At 41.3% G+C, this 15,134-nt stretch overlaps 3 protein-coding genes and 1 non-coding gene across 4 annotated transcripts; 2 read left to right on the plus strand and 2 right to left on the minus strand.

Annotated features, from left to right (window-relative positions):
• The first annotated feature begins 1,945 nt into the window (after positions 1 to 1,945).
• Positions 1,946 to 2,873, plus strand: Twdlbeta (Tweedlebeta). Its single transcript, XM_018104518.3, has one exon. The coding sequence runs from the start codon at positions 2,145 to 2,147 to the stop codon at positions 2,748 to 2,750; it is 606 nt and encodes a 201-aa protein (XP_017960007.1). The 5' UTR covers positions 1,946 to 2,144; the 3' UTR covers positions 2,751 to 2,873.
• Positions 2,874 to 3,337: 464 nt separating this feature from the next.
• LOC108653766 (uncharacterized) lies at positions 3,338 to 3,966 on the minus strand. The gene is made up of 4 exons (XM_018104516.2): positions 3,838 to 3,966; positions 3,691 to 3,776; positions 3,503 to 3,635; positions 3,338 to 3,427 (listed from the first exon to the last, which is right to left on the minus strand). The coding sequence occupies exons 1-4, from the start codon at positions 3,944 to 3,946 to the stop codon at positions 3,375 to 3,377; spliced, it is 381 nt and encodes a 126-aa protein (XP_017960005.1). The 5' UTR covers positions 3,947 to 3,966; the 3' UTR covers positions 3,338 to 3,374.
• Positions 3,967 to 4,796: 830 nt separating this feature from the next.
• Sln (monocarboxylic acid transporter silnoon) lies at positions 4,797 to 15,057 on the minus strand. Its single transcript, XM_018104493.3, has 6 exons — positions 14,569 to 15,057; positions 8,658 to 9,588; positions 7,493 to 7,942; positions 6,829 to 7,434; positions 6,114 to 6,240; positions 4,797 to 5,850 (listed from the first exon to the last, which is right to left on the minus strand). The coding sequence occupies exons 1-6, from the start codon at positions 14,599 to 14,601 to the stop codon at positions 5,469 to 5,471; spliced, it is 2,529 nt and encodes an 842-aa protein (XP_017959982.2). The 5' UTR covers positions 14,602 to 15,057; the 3' UTR covers positions 4,797 to 5,468.
• On the plus strand, positions 11,768 to 11,839 carry TRNAW-CCA (transfer RNA tryptophan (anticodon CCA)). Its single transcript has one exon. It is a non-coding gene; the product is annotated as a tRNA-Trp (tRNA).
• Positions 15,058 to 15,134: the final 77 nt, after the last annotated feature.

A 15,134-nucleotide genomic window follows, 5' to 3' on the forward strand; every position in this document is an offset into this window, starting at 1 on the left:
AGATTTACTGTATATATATATATATATGATGAATACAAACATTTTGTAATCAAAAGATTTTGGATACCACGCCCTCTTCGCCCCCAATTTGCAAAAAACGTATTTCAAGTACTAGAGACTTGTGCTTTAGAATGTACACACATTTTGACCATATGATTACGCTCTGAAAATTTTATTAAGATTGCATGTCTACAAAAGTTATTCATCAAATAAATTCTAATACTATTGCCCACACTGCAGCGCAGCCCAAGCGCAGTCGCTGCTTACTGCGCAGTTAGCAGAGCGCGGGCGCGTGAGGGTGGATGCATGTGTATATATGTTTGCGTGCATAAAAGAAGTGCAGAATGATAAGAATATAAGCTTCGAGGGTTCAGGGTATCTCCTAGTCGAGCAGTCTCGACTAGAGTCTTTTTACTTGTTTTTTATACCCTGAACCCATTGAAAATGGGAAATCAGGGTATAATGGTTTTGTTAAAAGTATGTAACAGGCAGAAGGAGGCGTGGCAGACCCCACAAAGTATATATATTCTTGATCAGGGCGACAAGCTGAGTCGATTTGGCTCTGTCCGTCTGTCTGTCCGTCCGTCCGTCCGTCCGTATGTATGAACGCGTCGATCTCAGAAAATGTCCGTATATATCACGCGCATATCGAGTTTATCACTAAAAAACGATAACTCATTCCGATACTTTTTTATCGATAAAAAACCTTATCGAAGATCACTTAAAAAATTATATCTCCTACATCTTTCAAGCTAGAGTCTAAAAATTTAAAATGTATATAAAGATGTATTTTATACAATTTCGGTTTTTGTTAAAATTTACCCTCCACCCCTAAATCCACCCCCTCACCATCATCTTTGTAAAAGTCGTATATCAAATACTAGAGACTTGTGCTTCGGTATACACATACATTTAAGCATTATGATTACGTTCTGAAAGTTTCATTACGATCGTACGTCTAGAAATTAAATAATTCAACAAATAAGTTCTCAAAATATTGCCACACTGCAGCGCAACCCAAGCGCAATCGCCTGTATATGTGAGTGTGTGTATATGCGTGTGTGTGCGTGTGTTTGTTTGTATGCGTGTGTGTGTGTGTGTGTGTGTGCGTGTGTGTTTGCTAATTATTATTGAAATATCAGTTGCTTGTAGGGTTCAGGGGATCTCGTAGTCGAGCAGTCTCGACTAGAGCTTTCTTTCTTGTTTTTTTTTTTTTTTTTTTTTTTTTTTTCATATAAAAAATGAAACAATGTGATTATCAATGCATTGGGTTGGGTTAGTTGCTTTTATAATGAGCAATGCCAAAAACATTCGAATTATTCCCCAAGATATTTAAAGAAGAAATTTATTTAAATTGAATTAGAAATATATTCATTAATGCGAGTCTTATATGGATATGCCTATTAGAGAGGGAAAGACAGAGAGTGAACTGGGGCTCAGGGTAGCTTTTCTAAGCTGCTGTTGTCTATTAACAACATTATCCTTTAAGGATCGGAAGCTTCTTGGAGGCATGTTGCAGGCATTCCCTTGAAGCATTATACCCGACTTAGCTTTTTTAATGATTACAAAGTTTTGGAAAGATCTACATAACGTCAAACCGTCTGAAAATCGGTTCCAATGACCGTTCATGGCCTAGCAACGGTAGTTTCGAGCATTACCCATATAGGTGTTATGTCATAAATAACTGTCGTATGTAACGCAATCGAGTTTTTTTTTCTTAATTGTTTTTGGCAAATAACGGCGAAAAAAAAAACAAATAATAAAAAAATAAGGCCGGGAAGTCCAGGAAAGGCAGAGAACGTGCCCGGCTCAACAACAGTCAACAGTCGCTGAGGGGCGGTCAGCTACTGTTTGTGCTTGCAATTTCGTTTTCAGTATTGAAATATCGAAAACGAAATTGTGTACAAAACGCGCTAAACAATTCGGGCTCATTTGTATGCAAAGTGAGCGTCGGCGATGACGGCGGCAACGCCTCCGTAACGATTGCACTGGGAGGCAATCAGAAATATTATGCAAAGGGCTGCAAGGGGGTTATACAAACACGATCAAAATCAAAATTGTGGCGGCCCGCTCATATAAAATGCCCCGGCAGTGGGACCGATTCGAATCATTCAGGTGTGAGCCAACGACGAGCTGATCCAACAATGAAAACGCAAGTGGCGCTACTTATAGTCCTGGTGGCCAATGTGGCCATCGTGGTGGCACGGCCGGAACCACCCAGGCCAAGATATGGTGCACCGCCCCCGCCGGCACCACAAAAGGAATACGGACCACCACAACCGGCCCAACCGCTGCCCGTCTATGGTCCACCGGCTGCTTTCTACGGTCCGCCGGCTGCGCCCACAGCCGAGGCGATCGTCACCAAGAACGTTTATGTGCATGTTCCACCCGAGGAGCCGGAACTGTATCCCGCCGCGTCGCCGATCCAGACTTCGGTGCCCAAGAAGCACTACAAGATCATCTTCATCAAGGCACCGAATCCACCAACGCCAGTGCGCCAGGTGCTGCCTCCGCCGGTGCAAGATGAACACAAAACCTTGGTCTATGTGCTGGTCAAGAAGCCCGAAGAGCAGCTGCCAGTCATCCTGCCGTCGCCCGCCCCCACGGAGCCCAGCAAGCCCGAGGTGTACTTCATCAAGTACAAACAGCAGCCAAAGCCAGCCCCCCAATACGGACCACCTGCCGTTGCCGCCGTGCCAGCCGATGAGTACGGTGCACCTCCAGCACCGCGCACACTGGAGCAGTTCTAAGGATCCTAAAGACTACGTACTGTCCAAAGAGTCATATACACACACATATGTAAATACTATTTATACATGATTGCAACGCTCAAGTTGAGTTTCTTGATATTAAACGATATATAATATTCAAAATACTGATACCGATATTTCCTCATTATATAGAATTAATACTAGACAACTTTTCAGATTTTTAGTTCAGATAATACTAGTCTTTTATATATGTATATTCGTATACTATAAAGATTGCTCTACCATAGACATTCGTGCAGGCTTCAAATCTTATGTTTTTATATGTTTCTATAAAATCAGGATATTATTTTATTGTTAAATTATCAAGATTCCGATTCATTTCAGAATTATCTAGAGTCCTCTAAAACATATTTGTTTGCTTTATGCATAAACATTTACCTTATCAAACCGAAATTCTGAAATCCCTTGATTGTATCTGCTACAATGAAAACATAACTGCGTATATATACAAGCTCAGATCAACTGATTGAATATCTGTGACTAATCTGTAACATCAGATTATACTGTCCAGTTTAGATAAAAAATTAGAGTAAATAAGATAAGTTATCATTTGGCTATATTTCCAAATAAAACATGCAACCTATATACGCGCTATATACGAATTTATATAGTATCGTAATAGGAGTAGACCACTAGGCAAAAGTACAAGCTGACCACTAGAGGCAAAATGAAAAAGTAAAAGTAAAAACATTTATTCCTCTATGAAAATAAAATGTATATCGTCTGCTTACCTGCTTGAATAATGTCAAATATTATAAAGTCGTAGAAGTCGTCCATCATAATGACATAACCGCATTCCCATATCAGGATGATGACATGTACCATGACAACGAATATATAAGGCAAGAGGAGGTAACGTATACCCTGTAGTTTTAAATACCAATAATATGATAGGCAGTAACTGTAAGGGGATACCCACTAGGAGAGCTCCAATCAGGAGAATTATACAGGAGATAAGATATATCCCGCTGACGACCAATGCAATGTTGCCCATCAGAGAGTTGCCTGAGTGTACGAATATATCTCAATGAATGATCTGAATAAGGACAATCGTCCATTCACTTACCATCCAGAAGAAATCGATCTATGCCGCGTAATATCACATCGAATATTGCAATCAATATGCAGCCGCATTTTAGCTCAACGCAGCAGCAACAATTGTCGGTATAAAACATTGCGATTACTCGATATAAAATAAATAAAATATGTTGATATTTGGGTTTGCTTATAAAATTCTGGAGTGCTCGATATTAAATTCAATCATACTTTACCTAGGTCTTCGATCTATAAATTGATGCACGTCTAACTGTAAATTGTATCTATGACCATGACTTACATTACGGCTACGAATAATTATGGTCATTGTTAAGAGTCGACATCGAATTCGATTCACGTATCTTCAAATTTTTGAGACTGCATAATTAATGTATTTTTGGGTATTGGCACTTTTGGCAGCTACAATTCAAATGAAATAATTTTTGTGAAACATAGAACAACCTGTTTCACAGGTTTCACACACATATAAGTGAGGAAATCGTTAGGAATTTGCCGATTGCATAAACAACATAAGAAAGTCTTTTGGAAAAACTTGAACAAATCCTCAAGTGCTATAAAATGTTTCAAAATTAATTAACGTTAATCATTATGCAAAACTCTCCCGGAAGATGTGACGGCTGAATTCTGAGATTAAAGTAGTGTAAATGGTCTAACACGGGATATAAGATATTAGAGAAGAATTTTAAAGACACACGCTATGCGGAGCGAAAAGGAAAGCCATCATATTCCTCGTGCCATTGTGGATAGTTCTTCTGGTAATGATCTGGCAGTTCCAAATAATAACTAATCAATACTAGCACATTTTTATGTTATATTACGTAAATGTAATTGCCATTTCAATATCAATAAAAATAGAATAATTCAAACCTTGAATTTGATACTTTATTTATTTTTTGTTACGTAAATTTCTCACAACAGCTATTGTACAGCTACGTTAATGTAATGCTGTAGGATGCCCCAAGAACTAGATGGTACAGTTGTACAACATTTATAAATTAATAGCCTCTCTCCGCACTTCTCAGTTTCACGAAAACCGAAAGGTACCAAATGGAAATTGTTTGATGATGTCGACGATGTTCATTGTGTAAACCTACAGCTAAATATAGTTAGATATCGTGTATTTCGGGCATTCAAATACAGACAATACATTTATTGAATATTATAATTACTATATATTGATTCATATATACATATATAGGTATTAATTATGTTTCTCATTTTTTGGTGTTCATGTCTTTTTAACTCAGTTCTTTGCGCAACTTTCGGTGCTTATCATGCTTTTGGGATAACATTGTTGAATACACAACTGTTGCAGATAGGATAAACAGGCAGATGATATACTATAAGAATGCATTTGAGTGCTGCCTGCAATGGATGGAAAGTGTGTGAACGCTGAGTAAAGTAAATGTTGCATTTGTTTCCTCGTATGGGAGTATCAGTAAGAGTATCAACAATATCGGTGAGGCATTCGAACTCCGATTGTGTATCATTATCTTTTGGGTTTCTCTTCCTATATGCTTGTATTTGTACTGGTATGGAAAATATATTCTGATGTAACTGTAACGGCTACTAAAAACACGAACAACAAACAAATATTTTTGTATAACTCTGCTAATCAACAAACTGAATGAAGTCTTTGCCTTAGGCCTCCTCGCATTCGTCCTCCTCGTGTTGCACGAACAGCCGATGATTGCGTGCCTCCAGTATAGACCATACCACGAGGGGCGTACAGCCCAAGGCCATGCAGGAGCCCATGCAATAGAAACAGATCTCATAGTCCCCGGAGAGATCCCTCAGCAGACCCGCCAACGGCGGCACTGATATGGCCCCTATGCTCTGAAACATGCGCACCAAGCCGTAGCTGGAGCTAATGCGATCCGTCCCAAACACATCCGCCAGCAGCACGGGCATCAGCACATACCAGCTGCCCAGGCATAGTCCGTAGACTGCCGCGGATAGACCCACCAGTACCAGGGTCTTGGCAAAGGGTATTGTCAGAACAGCCAGGCCAGCACCCAGGATACTAGAAAAGAAATGTGAAAGTTAGTTCGGCAATATAAATATTAGATTTAAGTAAATACTGTATATCATTTCTGCCCGATAGATACTTTACACACAACCATTATACCCTGATTTCCCATGGTCAATGGGTTCAGGGTATGATTAAATGATTCTGCTAATTGGATAGGACAGATATTATAACAGATAGATAATATAAAAAATCATATTCTTCAAAATCAAGATCCAATAGGTATACTTGTTTTTTTTTTACCTTAGCAGACTTACCATAGTGTATAGGTCTTCTTACGATCAAAGAGCTGCAGATCCGATAGCCAGCCCAAGCCCAGGCGTCCACACAGATCCAGCACAGCGCTGATGGCCACTAAATACCCCGCTTCGCTTTTATTGTAGCCTATAGAAAGAAGTAGAGTTTATATAAATAATAATTCATTATGAAGTTCAATGAAAACAAATACTTCTAGACTTTTGTGTTTTTAGTACCTATATTGAATCAAAAAATGGAAAAAAATGTTGATAGCTAGATATGAAATATGGTAGTCAAGGTATTTTTAATGTGAGCTAATATATTAGGTCTGAGGGATGGAAACTTGATGGCTACACAAATGAATAGATATTTCGAAATATTTGCGTTTACTGAAACCTTTCATAGTGTTGTAGAATATTTGAGATGGACTCTGATTTTGTAAAAGTTATCGGCTCTCAAAATCATCACATATCCATATACAGATATGTATGTTTTTATCACTAAAATTATCTATATCGAATTTAAGAGACAGATATGTATGTTTTTATCACTAAAATTATCTATATCGAATTTAAGAGACATCAGATTATTACCCTGACTTCCGCACAATTGATTTATTCATTATTCTATATTTGTCTAGGATTATTCTTAGCCTTAAAATGCGATTCGGTTCTACTACAACTCATATATGATTTACGAATGAAGATAGCTTGAAGAGCAGAGGGATTGACCCACCGATAGATATGACATGCGCGGGAAGATAGTAGAGCATGTAGGGGCAGCCGACAGACATGAGTGTTACGGATAGGCACATCAGTATGAATCGAGGCTCCTGCAGCAGACTGATGTCCAGGTACATCTCAATGCGTGCGCAGCAGCTGCGCTTCAACTGGCGCCCGTCGTCGTCATCATCGTCAATGGCGTCATTGTCATCGTCGTCGTCGTCAAAGACGACCGCGGACTCCAGGAGCTGGGAGTCCAGAATGCTGCCATCCGATGGCTGTTGCTTCAGCTCGCTGAGGTTACTCACGGGCGTGGGTATTTCCATGCTTTTGCTGAGACCCCGGCTGACCACGCTCGGTGGGGAAAGCGGCTTCTCGAGATGGGCATGGATCTTGCTGATGGTCTCGTCATTGGCAAAGACGTTGCGACGTCGCCGACTGCCGCGATTCGAGTCGGTGCCTGAGTGTTTGCGATAGACCCAAGTGGAGTCTGTGCTCAGATCCTCCACGGAGTGCAGCAGGCCGGAGCTGCGCACCTTTTTCATGGGCTTTATAAAGGTGGTTTCGCCAATGATGTCCTTCACCTCGTCATCGCTCTCCTGCGCCGACTTGTCTTGAGCTGTCGAGCAATGGACAATTGCATCATGAATTGCTTTGGCCCATGCGCAGTAACTCACCTGACTGCTTGCTGGCATAGTAGTTCAGGTGATTCTTACACTCCTCGAGGAACAAATGCTCTATGAACTTGTCGTTGAGCTCATCGGCGCCCACCTCACAGGTTCCCAAGTACGTGGATGTCGTCAGCATGCCCGTAGTGCTGGGGTTGATGTCATCATTGTTGGGCTTGTCAGCCGCATCCTGCGCCTGCACCTGCGCCTGCTCGGCATAGTCGCTCAGTGGTCGGTACAGAGTCGCCGACACACACACGTGCAGCATGCAGCCGCCCAGTATGAGTATCGTGCCATGGAATCCGCAGCTCTCCGCCAGATGCTTTATCAATATGGGCAGCACGAAGCTGCCCGCCGCCGTGCCCGACACACAGATCCCGTTTGCCAGGGCGCGATGCTTGTCAAAGTATTGCGAGACAATCACAATGCCAGGGGTCGTCGATAGACCACCACCAATTCCTAGAAGGCATGTTAATTACTAACTTTCTTAATTACCTCGGTAATTGTAATAGATAATTATTGTAGATTAATCAATATAATTACTTGAAATGCATAAAGCATTCTCATATTTGCTTGTTTAAGTATTTAGAATTGGATGGAAGAGTTACTTTGATACCTATCTAATTATATCTATCTGAAAATCTAAATTACTGAAGTAATCTACTTTAATTACTCAAGTAATGGGATGTATTCGAAATTATTCCATATTTAAACAGCTTAATTATTTAATTAAATGCATTTAATAACTCAAGTAATATATGTATATATGTACATACGATGTAAACTTATTACTTAAGTAATTGCATCTATCAAGTTCAACTAGAGTAATAAGATTAGTTAGGCAATTGTATCAATCGAGTTTAATTGCTTAAGTAATTGGATGGATAAGTAATTGTTGATAATTACTATATCTCAAGAAACTACAGATTATTTAACTTGAAGTCTCGATTATATAGCCGCACTGACGATTTTCGCTCAAATATATAGTGTGAATATGTATCCTATAAGAATCGTATGTGGGATAAGATTCTGTTCGATAATCTAGATCAACTAAATCTAATCTCTGGACTAATCATTAGTCGGTGTAGTCAAGTAGTTAAGATTTCAAAGAGTAAGGGTAATAGGTAACGTAGGAAGGCAAGCAAATTTGTAGATTAAAAGGCTATTCGCTCACCTGTAAGAATCCCAAAGGTGAGGAGCAGGTGCAGCAGGCTGGTGGCGAAATAGCTGAGCACCATGCCCAGAGAGCAAAAGATGCCGCCCACAAACACAACGGAGCGGCAGGAGAAGCGCTGGCAGAGCGCGCTCGAGAGTGGCGCGAGCACGAGACAGAGCGCAGAGAGGATGGCTGGTATCCAGGAGGCCACAGTGGCCGTGGAGCTGGGAAAGGTCTCCATGATCTCTACATAGAGCACGCCATATGACTTGACCAGTCCGGCGACCCAGAACTGCACGGAGAAGGCGCCGAAGACAATGAACCAACCATAGCCGCCGTCCGGTGGCTCCGCAGCACAGCCACCGCCGCTCTCCGTAGTGCTGGTAGATGAGTCGCGGTCCTTACCCAGCTGCCTGCTGCGACGAGCGGACGGTCGCTCCAGCTCCTTCGCGCGCTTCAGGCATTTGCTGCGAGCCGTGCCCGAGGACAGCTGCTGCTTGCGGCTGCTGCGCAACTCGTGCGATTTGGCTATCAACGGACGAGCCGTTATGCTGGACACAGTCAACAGGTTCTCGTTGTCGTCCTCTTCCAGCTCGGAGATCTGGTGCTCCAGCAGGCTGGCGTGCAGCGTGCGCGGACAGCAGGGCGCATCCAAGCTGAGCGTGGCGGGCCGCAGCGCGGGCGAGGCGCATGGCGAGGGCGACGGCACGCACAGCGCCTCGATTTGCTTGACGTCCAGCTGGGCCAGGGACACAGTGGGCAGCGGTGCAGGTGGCGCTGACACAACCGAGAACAAGGATCCGCTTGTGGCCTGGCCGGCAGCGCCGCAGCCAGCATCGCCGGCGACGCATTGCCCCGCCGTGTCGTTGAGAACGAGCCCTCCCGACTCGTACTGGACTCGACCAGCTGGGTCCGGTTCACTCGCGCAGTACACCGATCCCCGTGAACCCTGCAATACAGACACGGAATTCAAATCAATTTTGTGCAAATCAAATGCATTTCAAGCAATCAACAACTTAACTTAGATCCTTAGCTCTGTCATACTTAAGTTAAATACCCTTTAGGCACGCAAACCGCAGCTTGAGTACGGCCAGGCATACGATATCGCCGCATGGCTCTCAAACGTTAGTCCATATATTAGCTTTTCATTTGATTAACTCTCCTATGACTTTGTTGTAGCTCCATAAATAGTATTCGATAGTTCCTGCCAGTTATTGCCAAGGCCGAAACCGGTTTCCATTCAAGACACTAGCTTATTATTTGTTATTTATTGTGAACTGAATCAAATTAAGATATGGCATTTCTCTAATAGTATATCCGTCTAATATATGCCAATAAAGGTAGAGACTTGAAGTCTCTGCTGAGCCCTGAGCTTAACTGTAAAAATATTGCAGGTAGCGAGTCGATAAATATAATAGATTAGTGTAGCCGACACCTTAATATTTGTTTTTCTTGAAAATTTCAAGTTTGCTCCCTTAAAGGCTAAAAGATCTATTGTAATCATACAATTACATATATACATACGTCAATAAAAGTCGGATTAATTGGATGCAATTCCAAAGAAAATGGAAAGACTTTATTCACCTCAATTTTGGGACTAAATCTGTAGACATCTTCTAAACATTATATATTGAAACTATATTTATTTTTACTATTAAACGACGTGGAAAATAATTAACAATAATTAACATTATATATTGAAACTATATTTATTTTTACTATCAAACGACGTGGAAAATAATGAGAAAGTGAATCTATTGAGTTGAAATGTCTAGAGCAAACTTGTTGCTACAATTAATTACCGCTGGATATACGCTGAATATAACATACAGGTAAGTAAGTATATAAAAGATGCTTGTCTCGAACTAGAATGACTATGACGAATTGAAGTCATCTCAGTTTGGTTGTTTCTCTGGCAATGCAATTTCTGTCATTCATTTCTTTCGTATTTAAAGCACGATGAGTCAGCATTTAAATACACGCCATAAATTATCCCTTAATTGGCTTAATCCTGTGGCAAATAGACCCGTCAAAGAGAGGCAGCCTGCACACACACATACACACACACCTGTCTGTTAAAGCTATACATTGCCTTCGGCAATATACACATTTTATTGTAATTATCCGCAGCAACAAATATTTTTGCTATTTGTTTTTGTTGCTGCTATAAAAGTAAGTTTTTTGTTAAATCGATGCTCGTCTGTTGTTGTTAGTCACTACGTTCGCCCACGACGGCCACAGCCCCCTTAAATATCGTCATCCGCATGCTGCATGAGCTGGCATGGCGTTTGGTTATTTTCCGTTTCCCCATTTGCTTTTCAGGTTTTCCCCACAGTTTTCCCCAATTCCCCGTTGCCAGTTGCAAGTTTTTCAGGGCCAAGTGCACGAGAGAATGAAGTCGTGGGAGTGTCTCTGGCAGACATCTGATAAGAAATAAGCCCAGTAAATTCAGCACACTAAAATTGAAGGCTACTTTGGATCTGAGATGGGGAACTTATCTATAAAATGTTTTCTCTCCTATGTTGCATATAGAAAATATTTTTTGGTAGCACAGCGTTTTATATGAGCATCATTTAGGCAAAATGTATAATATGAATTATTATCTTACCTAGAGCTCTATACATACAATTCTATATACATACTTAATTGACTATATGCAGGCAAAAAAATCTTTTTTTATATATACCTATAACAATATAACAAAATTTTCATGTTATATAAATATATAATATAATATGAGCTTGTCTTTTTTCGGTTGGTACAAATGTAAACTGATATAGATGTACTCCAACCATTATATTCTAAAAGAGCTTTAAAGCTTCACGACTTGAATATTCAATATATATGTATGTATGTATGTATATGTGCTTTTTCTTGACAGCAATTCGATGTTGTGTTTATTTAGTTGTACTTCATTTTTTGATTATTTTTATTATTTGTAGTTTTTGTTTTTCTCTAAAATGTCGAACAATTACTTTGTTTCCTATATCATGCTTCAATTTTAAAATTTATTTTATTCCGATTGTAAGTGCAGCACATGTGTTTGTCAATAAATCAATAAAATTGGTTTTCTAACGTCAGACACGTCTCAGACTGAAATGCATATTTAGCGCCGGATCACAACATGTGACTCCGTGGCGCAACGGTAGCGCGTCTGACTCCAGATCAGAAGGTTGCGTGTTCAAATCACGTCGGGGTCAAGTTGGGACGGAAATTTTTACTTTATTTTTTAAATTATTTCAAAAGTTTTAGACTGTTTCCAGAGCGCTTTCTAGCTTGTTTCTTCAGCTCTGCCTTATTCAGTGTCTCTCTTAATGTAAACTAAATATTTTAGATGTGCACAGATATTCCATATCCTATTCACTTTATAATCATGAGTTTTGCTTGCTTTACTTTATATAGAATTAACAATGTGGCACAATTTTTATCAATCTCCAGGTAGAAAAATAAATTTGATAACCTAACATACATTATGTGTGATTAAAGTAAATGCTATTAAAAGATTGAAGAGTCTTTTAGCAATCATTCGCCCAGCTAAGCAGCTGCCGCCTACGTTTAATGAAGTCCACTGCTCACTCGGGCGTTTCGCGTGCATACGGAATCGGTTAAGGACAAATTGCGTATAGACGGCGCGCACAAATGAAGGCATCAGAAGTATTTTTGCTTTGATTCTAATTGAAGTCGACTGCAAGGCGCGTGCCTCGTATCGGATGACTCATTGCAGTGGCATGTCAATGGGCGGCAACGTGCCCCCTATGGTTGCATGCCACATGTTGATGGTGCAAGAGCATATGCCCTGCATGCTGGAAAACACGCAATCGATGGCAAAGCTGCCCGCTAATGAGCCAAGCCCTGCAACATGTCGCAACATTGTGTGGCAGCATCCACGCCCTTTGACCTTGCCAGATGTCAAAGCTTTATCCCCTTTGTTGTGCACTGAGCCTGGGCTGTCGCCTGTCAGCAGGAATTTGGCTTAAATTGCCAGGAGCCGCACAGTACATAGGCACGGGCGAGGAGGGCGAGGTGGTGGTAGTGGGAGGAGTAGGCGTGGTTGTGGGAGTGGATGCGGGATTCATGTCGCGCGCTCGAGTTCCGTTCAAGTGGCAATGCTGTGTTACATTTTCAATTTCGCAGCAACCCAAGGTCCTGACGCAATCTAATGAAATGAAAGAAATAGGGGCTAGGCTCAGGCGGGTGGCTGGCCTGATGGTTGAGCAGTTGGTTGCTCTGTCAATTAGCACGTGTATAAAGATTTGCTAGGGCTTAACTTGTTGCAAGTCGAGGGCTTCTACAGAATTGTCATTGATATGGATTGAAACCTGTATAAAATAGATGGTCTCAATATAACCCAAGGCCTTAGTAATAGTAATCGTGAGAAAAATTGAATGTAAACCTGAATGAGTATAAAATTTGTGTACGCTAATTAGGAGCGAATATGCATTTTCCAATATGCCAGAAATCATATTAGTTTGAAATTTGGAAAGTAGATTAGTACTGACCAACCAAGTCAACAAGCTTTGGCGGATATATGTCCGCCCGAAGGGGGAGTAGCAAGCCGCAAAAGCTTATATCTCATACAGTTTAAGAGCTAGAAGCTTTAAATTTGGATAGTTGAGTTACTAGTAACCTCCTCTATCGATGACCCAAAAATAATTATGACGCCTCATTTTTTGAGCATAAACATCCAAATATTGCAGTAGGTTACCGTTAGCTACTAAATTGCTGTTGGGATGTGGAGGAGTATTCTGCAATTGGTAACGCCCAACTTCAACGTTTTTACTTGTTTGAAAATGCAAATAATATTTATATTTATTTGCCAATATACTGAAATATACTGATTTCAGATCTGCAATGGGTTAAAGAAACAATGTCTAAGTTCTTTTCCGAAAGTTATTGGTTCTTTTTGTTATTGTATCTTTTCTTGTATTATGTAGACAAATTTAAATTAATGAATTTCATTATCTAAGAGCTATGAACTCTTAGGGGCTTCCACAAGCCAGATAAAATTCACAAGCTGTGCAACTGGAATAGTCCATAGAAGTAGGTATAAAAGGCTAAAGATAAATTTGAAACCCGAAAATTATATTTAAAGATTAATTAATTAATTGATCTCAACACTTAATTTTGCTCGTGACGCTTCTCCCAAATCGCAAAGACTTTCATTAATTAAAATAGCATTTGCCTTGATCAGCAACATCAGAATGGCATCTAAGAATCTCTCCAGTTTGATTTGCTTGCAACGAGTGAAATGATTCCGATTTATCCACTAACTAAATTGTATAATGTCAACCAGTCGCTATTTTATTTCATTTCAGTTTTCAGCCATATTTTTCGCACTCCATCCAGCTATTCAATATCTATATGAAATCGTTTTTGAAATGTTTTTTAGCTAACTATAATTTCCTCTATCACAATCTATTGCTTCTTTCATTAGCTCGAAATTGCAAAAGGGTTTTAGAACTTTTGCTTTACTTGTGTTCACTTTCTTTTGTGGTCTGTTACTTGTGAGCATACACCGGACGCCTTCCACGCCCCCCCCCCCCCCTTTCCCCCTCCCTACACATTCATTGTCGGACATGTGTTGGATCCGGCTTTGACCCACTACCCAGCCTTTCGCATTGGCGCATTGTTTACGGCGAGTCGAGTGATTCGCTTTGTTTTCGTTGTCGTCGTCGTCGTGGACGAGGTGTGCGATGGACGGGGCCAAGCGCATGCTCACCAAATGCTACAATGCCTGCCAAGCGACCTCAAACTACCTCAATGTGTTTGCGCTTGGGCCGAGCTCACGGCACGGCCTCTGACCACATAAATTAGGCGCGTTTCTTGACCTCAGGTGTCGCTGGGTGTGTGACTATATTCCAATTGGTATGCAAACACGTTTAGACTGTGAGTTAATGTTCAGCAAAAGGCCCAGGGCTCGCTCGCTCACCTGTAAATGCCATTCGCGCTGCAGGGATGACATGCTCGTCCTTTGCGGTATGTGAGACGCCTTCTCTGGTGTATCTCTTGTTGCTCGCGTTGTTGTTGTTGTTGCTTGGGGCGTTGTTGCTGTGCACTCAAATGCATTGGTTTAGCTCGATGGGGCCACGCGCGGACAGCACAAAGGAGCACAGCAGCAGCTACAGCTGCAGCTGCAGCTAAAGCAGAAGCAGAAGCAGGAGCAGGAACAAAAGCAACGGCACGGGCAACGCCACGGGTTGGCCCAATTTCCGGAATAACAACAGTTAGCGCGCACACGGCGTATGCGTGATGGGCGAGGCGTGCTGGCTTAAAGCTTTGGCACTGGATTCCTGTACAGCGACTATTTGTTTATTTTGCTATTGTTATTATCAGGGTTCCGTTAAATTTATTTGTGTTGCATTTAAGGCTTGGCAGGAACTTGCGTGAGCTGAACGTTTATTCCGCTCTAAGGCGCATTTGCGTCATCTTGTCGTGTGCTAATGCCAGTTGCTGTTCCTGTTTCCGCTGCTGCACTAACACACAAAGGCCCACTAA

The sequence above is a fragment of the Drosophila navojoa genome, chromosome 5 (genome assembly GCF_054131105.1).
Source record: "Drosophila navojoa isolate 15081-1374.11 chromosome 5, UAZ_NAV_1.0, whole genome shotgun sequence".
Lineage (NCBI taxonomy): Eukaryota > Metazoa > Arthropoda > Insecta > Diptera > Drosophilidae > Drosophila > Drosophila navojoa.

Excerpts from the sequence above, each read along its gene's own strand:
- Twdlbeta (XM_018104518.3), top strand. The coding sequence starts at position 2,145 with ATGAAAACGCAAGTGGCGCTACTTATAGTCCTGGTGGCCAATGTGGCC.
- LOC108653766 (XM_018104516.2), bottom strand. The coding sequence starts at position 3,946 with ATGTTTTATACCGACAATTGTTGCTGCTGCGTTGAGCTAAAATGCGGC. Across the intron at positions 3,777-3,837 it reads AGATCGATTTCTTCTGGATG|GCAACTCTCTGATGGGCAAC; the intron begins GTAAGTGAATGG and ends TCGTACACTCAG. Across the intron at positions 3,428-3,502 it reads ATTTGACATTATTCAAGCAG|TGGTCAGCTTGTACTTTTGC; the intron begins GTAAGCAGACGA and ends TTTTGCCTCTAG.
- Sln (XM_018104493.3), bottom strand. The coding sequence starts at position 14,601 with ATGTCATCCCTGCAGCGCGAATGGCATTTACAG. Across the intron at positions 6,241-6,828 it reads CGCGCATGTCATATCTATCG|GCTACAATAAAAGCGAAGCG; the intron begins GTGGGTCAATCC and ends TTCTTTCTATAG. Across the intron at positions 5,851-6,113 it reads AAGAAGACCTATACACTATG|TATCCTGGGTGCTGGCCTGG; the intron begins GTAAGTCTGCTA and ends TTTCTTTTCTAG.